Source organism: Eutrema salsugineum, unplaced genomic scaffold (genome assembly GCF_000478725.1).
Source record: "Eutrema salsugineum unplaced genomic scaffold, Eutsalg1_0 scaffold_30, whole genome shotgun sequence".
Classification (NCBI taxonomy): Eukaryota; Viridiplantae; Streptophyta; class Magnoliopsida; order Brassicales; family Brassicaceae; genus Eutrema; species Eutrema salsugineum.
Window position 1 is genome coordinate 162,966 of NW_006256755.1, and position 8,526 is coordinate 171,491.

Consider the following 8,526-nt stretch of genomic DNA (forward strand, 5'->3'; position numbering starts at 1 on the left):
TATCAAAGCTCGGCCCTTGCTCATCAAATTCGCCCACAAAGTGTATTGGCTTTTGTGTAGCCATTAGAACCTTGTCAAGCTTGCTCTGTAGCTCTCTTATATCTTTTTCCATACGCTGTTCTTTACTAGATCCTTCTGAACGGTTTGTCCTGTCAAAATCCTCTCCATACGTGTCATTAGACATGGCGAGGTTCTCCACTAGTTCCATTGCCGCATGTATCTCTTTCCCAAGAAAATTTCCGTTGGAGGCTGTATCGAGTTGGTTTCTGATCTTGGGGAGGGCACCTCGGTATAGAGTACTCAGGAGGGATGCCTCCGAGACGCCGTGGTGTGGGCATTTGTTTGTATAGCTCCGGAACCGTTCCCAAGCGTCACTAAAGCTCTCATTGTTGTGCTGCGTGAAACTTGAAATCTCATTCCTTAGCTTTGCCGTGCGTGATGTGGAGAAGAACTTGGATAAGAACGCCAGTTTACACTGCTCCCACGTTTGTATAGAACTGCTTGGGAGGTTCTTTTCCCACTGGTGAGCTTTATCACCGAGGCTGAATGGGAACAGGTGCAGCTTGAAGCTATCTTTAGACACGCCATTAATCTTTGTCAGGTCGCAAACTCGATCAAATTGATCAAGATGCTCAAGAGGGTCCTCTCTGGGTAAAGCGTGAAACTTGGTGTTCTGCACCATATTGAGCAGGGAAGCTTTAACTTCAAAGTTGTTATTTTGCACAGGTGGTGCCTGGATCCCAGCTCTATATTGGTGCGCGTTAGCTCGGTCATTTTCTCCAACAAAGACCGGAGGAGGTTATCTCTGAGCTGGTGGTGGAGGCGGAGGAACATGATGGGCTTGCTGCTCATTTCTACTTGCCTGATGTTGGTTTTGCTGAGCAAGCCTTTCATTTCTTTGAGCCTGTTGTTGGTTAACGTAGGCTTGTTGTTCATTCCTCTCGACCTGCGCTTGATTAGCCTGAGCCTGGTGCTCGGCAACTTGAGCCTGCTGCTCAATCCTTTGCTGTTCTGCCATACCAAGCCTTTCAAAGTGCCGTTCTCTCTCGCGTGCTCGCCTTTCGATTCGGTTGATGTTGTTGTCGTAAGGGAGAGGCGGTTCTGTGCTGCGAGACCTGGTTTTCATGCACCTGAAAGCAAGGCCAGAACTTGCAAAAGAGTTAGTAAAACAAAAGAAAGTAAAGTCTTGATCTGAAGAACAAATAAGAGACTAATGCTCCCACAAGTTGGCAACAGCGCCAATTGATAACTAAGAGCTTTTAGACCCTTTGTAGAGGTTATGAATCCCCTGTCTTGTAGTACAAGGGGTTATCAATCCAAACTTGTGTATGAGGCACTAGTCTATGTTACTTGTGATCTTAAGTCAAGATGATCAAACAAGAGTTTTTATCTAATCTACTCAGCAAGCAAGTAAACATGCAAATGAAGCAAAAGATGAGATTTAAGCTAAGTGAGGATGCAAATGATGATGAATAAATTAGCAAATGATCGGATGATGATAATATATGATAAAGATAGAAGCTTTAGACAGGATAACAGACTCGAGGCTTCCAAGCTAGACTAGCAAGTTAATGAATCAGTATTATCAAACGGTTTCATTTAACATGAACTCAAAGTATGTTAATCTTCTCATGAAAATATTAAACATCTAAACTGACCCTCTTTCATACCAAAATCCATTTTGAGAAGCATGAATCAGTCAGCTTTAAGATCCAGTTCAACAGGTCATTTAAGAGAACAAACTATCACTCTCGCAATGAAAGACTCTTAAACCTTTAACCGAGTGGTTCAGACATTTCTACGAACACTTTTGATGCGAGATATGTCTCAGATCTGAACCTCAAGTGATGTGCTTGGATCCAGCTTAGAGATCTCGTCAGTTAAAGAATGAAACATGCAAGACTAGACCCCTAAACTCACTAATCTATCATAAAAGCACCCTAATCTACCTATCTAAAGCCGCTTAGATGACTACTCACTGATCATAACGAGCTCACTAAGTCCTTTACAAGACGTGTAGCTAGTCATGATAAGGAGTTTGATGCTGGAGAATAAGAGAAATAAACAAGAACAAGATTCTGACGTGAAAACGAGATATCGGATTAGATTAATCAAGTTTCACAAAAGAGGCAAGTTCTTTAAGCTAAAACAGGCAAAAAATGAGATAAGATCAAAGATGATTAGGTTTCTGGTCCTAAAATCTATTTATAGTGAAGGGTAAGTGTCGCGGGTCAGCCCGGAACAAACTGGGTACTGAACGCTCTTCTTGGGTCGTCGGGTGAGCACCACGGTGTGTGATAGAGTGAAGCCGAGGTCTTGATGCCGAGGGGTGCACGTGAGCAAAGATCAAGATGAAGATCTCATGAAGAACACGTCAAGAACATGCATAAACCCTAGTCTTCAATCCATCTTCACGTGTGTCCTCTAAGTAACTTTGTTCTTGATTCTGGGTTCGTGACAAGGGACCTCGATATGTAATGCCGAGGAGCTTGGTAGTCGAGGGGTTCAGGAAGACGGAGTCCGGCGTGCAACGCCGAGGTTTTTATACCGAAGTGCATGTTCAACACTTAGTCGTTTTCAGCTTCACTTTTCTTGCATGCATGCCTTGATCTCAACATACCAAGGGGTTGGTACGAGGTCTAGCCCAAAATTCTTTCAGGAGATGAGCCTCGGCCTGAGCAATGTCGAGGTAACGATGCCGAGGCTTGTAGAAACACTTAGCGCGTATCGCAACTCCTTTGGGCTCATATCGACCAACTCGTCTTCCAAAGGCAATAATTTTCAGCACACGACTCCAAATTGAGCGACCTCAGGCGTTCCGGAAAGAGCATTCACAGACCTCGAATATTCATCTGGGTTTTGGAGATTCTGGGCACATCATGAAATTAAAGAAATATGTTTAGTTTAAGAACAAAAATTATTGGTTCGGAATTAAACTCATTATTAAATATCTAGTATAATAATTTTTATATGAATATATTGAATATAGTCAAGAAAGTATAAGAAGAAGAAGATGAAGTAATGAGATGAAAAGCTTAACTCATCTTAAATCGAGTTTGGTGAGATTAGCAATGGTGATGGTAAAAAAATTTTGTTAAAAAAATTGAAGATCTAAGAAGAAAAGAAGAGAAAGTAGTGATGAAAAAAAAGAAAAGAGTGAAGAAAAAAGAGAGAATGAATTAATTTTTTCTGCAAACAAAAGCAATAAAGCATACAACAAATTTTCTGATGCCATAAACAATATACTGGAAAATTCTCAGGGGTATTTGTGGCATCACAAGGCACTAAACAGTTGTCAAAGTGCACTTAGAGAAAGAAGTCACTGATTTTGTAATAAAAACTCATAAAGTGGGTTAACATGTAATCAACTCAAACATATATACTCATTCATGTCCATGATAGTTTATCCATAAAAACATGTCCATGATAGATTATCCATACAACTATGTTTATTAAAACATTGTATACAGCATGTTTCTCTTACACATTTCATCGAACACTTTGCAGGCATTTTTTACCCTCATATATCTTCAAATAAAATTAGAAAAAAGCCATATTGGATCTCAAAAATGATGATGTTGATGAATTAAAAGGAAAAAGATGACAATTTCTCAACAAAAAAAAATAAAAATTAAAAGATTATACAAAGAAGATAATTTTTATTTGGATCTCAAAAATGATGATGTTGATAAATTAAAAGGAAAAAGATGACAATTTCTCAAAAAACAAAAATTAAAAATTTATAGAAAGAAAGTAATTTTTATTTTTTTGTTGGTGTGTAAAAAAGAAAAAGGATAATCGGTGAAAAAAAAACAAGAAGTGTAAAAGGAAAAAGAAAAAAATGAAAGATAATGAAGAAAGAGGAAAAAATAAGAGTTTCGATGGATTTTGATTTAAGTAGAATGAGGGGTATGTGAATAATTTCTCAGGCCCAAAGTCATCTTAGAATTTAAAGTCACTGATTGTATAATTGAAACTCATAATGTGCGGTGAAGTGTAATAAATTCTATATGGTTTACCTTGATGAAATTGTAACACCAATTGTTAAACATAATTTGCAAGAAATTATTGTCTACAAAATTTTTGCCCATGATTCTTTATTTGATTTACCATGTTTGTGTGGATACACAATAATAGATAAAATAAACATAAAGTAAGATTAAAGTTTTTTTCGCAAAAACCGTAGTTTCAACTATCATGGTGTGGATATGTTCCTTGTGGATATGTTATTATCAATATATTTCATCTTTAGTTTGATAGCAATTTGAGATTCGATGTTTTCGAATATGGTTCGAACAAATACAAATACATGATTGTTCATAAACCACCATCCATCTGAGATTATCCATGCAAAGATACATACTAATCCACACACTTTTTTGTCCATATGTTATTGTTATCTCTAAACTAAATAAAAGTTTTACTGAAAAATCATAAAACGCTGGAGATTAGTTTAAGTAGATTAATCATGTTTTGTTTTTCTTAGTTACAGTTTTATCATGCTAGTTTAGCGAAATCACTTTCAAAATTATGAAAACTAATTAAAATTGATGGGATGGTTAAAAATAGCGGAATTGTGTTTTCAAAACGTGAAAAAGTTATATACCATTCTTATAATTAATAAGGCTCATAATTAGTAGACAAAATCTCTTTAGGATAAATACAATATCATTAACCCAATAATATTAATTTATAGATGTTTTTTTGTATATGTATAAAGAGGCTCTCCAAAACTGTTAAGAGTCCAAGCATCAAATGACATCTCAGCATCACGATTTTCTGTCGAAATCCACAACAATAGATCATAGCAAAGAACAACAGAAGCTCTCATAGACGTGAAATGCTTAATCTGGGACCTACCAAAGGTCACTATTGCAATCGGTCAAACTTGGAAAGCAAAATACTTTAAATTTACGTGGCTCTTGATAAAACTGGCCACCCGGCAGTATCTACAAATTTCTTCATATATTCTTCTACCGGTTACTCCCATCCAAGAGCGAATGAATGAATTTCGGCCCAGCTGGAAACCGTGTAAAGCGTCCCAGAGAGTCCCTTCCAGGTTGGTGATGATTCTTCTTGAGTGTGTTGTTTCTGTTTTTGGACGATTCCAGAGAACAGAGGCACAAATGAGATCCCGAAATGGTTTCCCACTCTCCTGAGGCTCGAGCTAGAGCCAACAACTATTCCTATGTCTGCTTCAAGGAGACAGAGTAAGTCACCTACTGAATCTCCAATATACACAGTAACGAGGCTTTTCTTCTCATCATGGTCCTTTCTGTTTTGTACAATGCTTTTGAACTGCTTAGCCTTGTCGATCGGGGATTCCACTTTCCTTTCTATTTCGCCGGTCGAGATGGATTCCTCGAATGTGAATTCATTTGCATGTACTTCCACTGCATCTACGCTGCCTGTAGAGAGGAGATTGTTTTAGAATAGTTTCTTAGGTTTACGGCCTGGATTGTCTTCAAAGTTCACGAAATTAAGGAATTTTGTACATACGTGCAGAAAAGGCTGCCCTGATGAGGTCACCACACCAACAATACGAAAGCACGTGGACTTTTGCATTCTGATCCCCAGTCTCTAAAATTTTCTGAAAGACATTGATGCAGCCATCTTGGAGAATTAACCTTTCCCCAGCTCGCTTAATGTCTTCAAGATTCAGGCCCTTCAGTACACCAGACTCGATCACTCGATTGTTTGCCTTTTTCTCAAATTCCGAGAGCTGCTCTAGTGCTATACATAAACCCTCATGGTCAAACTTCTCCGCTGCATAAGAATAGAAGAAAAGAGCTTCCACATTAAAAGAATAATCAAGCAGAACGTCCCAACCACTTTATAAATGCCTAGTAGATTAGTATAGTCGTTGATACATAATCAAACGTAAACAAGTCTGACCTTTTTCCTTTTTCAAAATATTCTCTATGCACTCTTCATAATGCTCAGTATATTGTTTAGAAAGCTGACTCCAAGTGTTCTTAAGGTCAGCCGAAAGCATCCGATGAATTAGTTGCCCAGATCGACTCTGTTCATCTTTGGGGGCAGTTACGATTGCGATTTCAGCTAAAATTGCAGAAGAATCAACAACAGTGCAAGTCAGATCGAAATCAGAAAATATCACGAGGTCATCCTTTGAATGGTTCTTGAGCAGTGGAACTATGGTAGACTCAGCAAGCGGTTGAGCATGGAAGAACTCCACTTCGAGTTTCATAGCCTGTTGATACAATTTTTCAATGATGTCCAGTTCTTCGCCTGTCATCGAGACACTAAGCTTCTCGAGCAAGTCTTCAGTTTGCTTGGCTGATACCTAGATTAATGGAAAGCAGACAATACATTATATAAAATCCATCATGACAGACAGCGTACTAGAAAGCTTCGAAAGTAAACAAAATTAGGCAGAACATACAACTATTTCATACCTGGAAAGCATCACTTGAATAATTATCGATCCATTTCTTGTAGGGGTGGTTTACTTCACTCGGATCTAGAAGTGCTCCAAACTCCTTACCAAGAAAGGCATACAACCTCATGCAAGGTGTCACAGCACCAAGCGTGTATGCAGCAACTTTCGTTTTTTCGAATGGAGTATCAAGCATGCCGGGAGCTTTAAGTCCTTCTACTTTTCCGGATGCTGTAGCTAACAAAAACTCGGTGTATCTCAAAGTTGCTGAGTTAACGCGTACTTCTTTGTTGATGTCTAAATCCCAATCCTGCAAGAATCAGACGAATGTTCTACTGAGGATATCACTTGAGAACAATATGTTTTCGTAGTTTAGAAGCTAAGTGGCACTTTGACCAAAAATAAGAAGCTAAGTGGCACCAATTTACATGGATTTGGCTGAAATATAGTTATCATGGTACAAGAATTTGAGAGATCAAAAGATGGTAAATTAGTTGGAGCTTTGCCATGATATGTAGAATTTTTCAAGTCCAAGAACAAACATGATTTATCGAATGAACTCATGTGAATTCTTATGTTCTACTTCCGGTGAATATGATAAAAAATGAGCATGTAATGATGCAAAACAATAAAGACCTTACTCTACCTGTACAAACGAGGCATGCATTTTCAATTCTTCCATCACGCTTTTCCTCAAGTTGGAAATTGCCAACTTATCATCATCATCATCAGCACATTCTGTGGCCAACTCATACCTAAAATGCAGAAAAAGGTAGATTAATCAATAAAGAAAATATATGAAAGCCAATCAGTGGAAGGTTTGAAGAGGTTTGATATTATACAAAGCTTTAACCATCTCTTCATAACTTTATAAGCAAGAATAAAAGATTCTCACGTTTATTGTAACAAAATTAACATCATTTGATCAACTGCTAAAACCAAAAGATAACGTGAAAAGAATCATCATTTTCCAATGCAATTAGAAGAATATAAATCTACATGACCAGCATCAAAGTCGAATCTAATGATGTGAGCAGCATCCATGTCGAAACCTCATTTGGTTATCAACGGGCACTGAATGTAAGCAGCATCCAAGTCGAATCTAAAGATAAATAAGAATACTATTCTATGTCAGCGGATAGTAGGGATATCAAATGTAAGGCGAAAATACATTTCCTGGGAACATATAATCTTTGAGAGTTAGAAAACAAATGAAAAGCATTTCCAACAAATAAACTATTAATAATGTACTTTATTTCACACAGGGAAAAATGAATTCAACATCCTTACAACCAGAAACTAATCTTTGGCACTACCATACTGAGGATCCGATAAACTATACCTAAACTTTGTATTATGAACCCATAACTTTACAAACGCTAAAAGTAAGAGTTCTGGGTTCAATAAAGCCCAGATTATCTACTGTTGTGCTTAACAAATGAAATGATGGTTGACAAAAGCATCATATATATATTCCATATCTAATTTCTTTTCACACATGTCCAGAGCTTTTGATTCAAAAATCCTAGAATTGATCCAGATCAAACCTTTGAATGACTGTGTCTAACCCTAATTTAAAAGCTAATCTCCATCTATATTTGAACACAAGAACTTCTAAAGCAACTCTCACGCATCATTTTCCCGCAATCTATGTAAATGCAATTCACACAAATAAACAAAGTATACTAGCCCAGAAGAAGAGAGGACTCACGCGTGAGCAAACGCCTTGAGGAAATGAACATCCTGTGCAATATAGTGGCGGAATGTCTCGATCTTGAGATTTCCGCCGGCCAAAGAGACGGCGAAGGGGCTGTACATAGAAAAGAGGCACTCCTTATTAAACTTGATCCACAGCTTTCCAGGCAGAGCTTCTTCCGAGTGGTTAACGGCGATGTTAGGAGTAATAGCCATCGCCGAAGAGAAGGCGGCCGCCGCCACTGGAATAGTCGCCGAAATGAAGACCGGAGACTTTCTGCCAAACAAGAGAGGATAGATCGGCGGGGCGGCGCGTGAAGATCGGAGAAGAACGAGCGAGTTATTGATCAGGCGTGGGGAGAAGAGGAAGCGCATAAAAAGAGATAGAGAGAGATCGGCTGGGTTTCTTTAATTTGTGCAAGGCTTGATGGAAG

General features: G+C 38.2%; 1 protein-coding gene and 1 non-coding gene across 2 annotated transcripts; one reads left to right on the forward strand and one right to left on the reverse strand.

Moving 5' to 3' along the window:
* The first annotated feature begins 320 nt into the window (after positions 1-320).
* Positions 321-427, forward strand: LOC112085097. Its single transcript, XR_002898707.1, has one exon. It is a non-coding gene; the product is annotated as a small nucleolar RNA R71 (small nucleolar RNA).
* Positions 428-4,656: 4,229 nt separating this feature from the next.
* LOC18014235 (bifunctional TH2 protein, mitochondrial) lies at positions 4,657-8,526 on the reverse strand. Its single transcript, XM_006419120.2, has 6 exons — positions 8,109-8,526; positions 7,044-7,152; positions 6,417-6,707; positions 5,896-6,304; positions 5,500-5,766; positions 4,657-5,408 (listed from the first exon to the last, which is right to left on the reverse strand). The coding sequence occupies exons 1-6, from the start codon at positions 8,465-8,467 to the stop codon at positions 4,981-4,983; spliced, it is 1,863 nt and encodes a 620-aa protein (XP_006419183.1). The 5' UTR covers positions 8,468-8,526; the 3' UTR covers positions 4,657-4,980.

What these genes read in the sequence shown, in the direction of transcription:
- LOC18014235 (XM_006419120.2), bottom strand. Translation starts at nt 8,467, where the DNA reads ATGCGCTTCCTCTTCTCCCCACGCCTGATCAATAACTCGCTCGTTCTT. An exon ending in TGCATGCCTCGTTTGTACAG is followed by an intron (nt 6,708 to 7,043) that starts GTAGAGTAAGGT and finishes TGATTCTTGCAG; the next exon opens with GATTGGGATTTAGACATCAA. An exon ending in CAGGGCAGCCTTTTCTGCAC is followed by an intron (nt 5,409 to 5,499) that starts GTATGTACAAAA and finishes TCCTCTCTACAG; the next exon opens with GCAGCGTAGATGCAGTGGAA.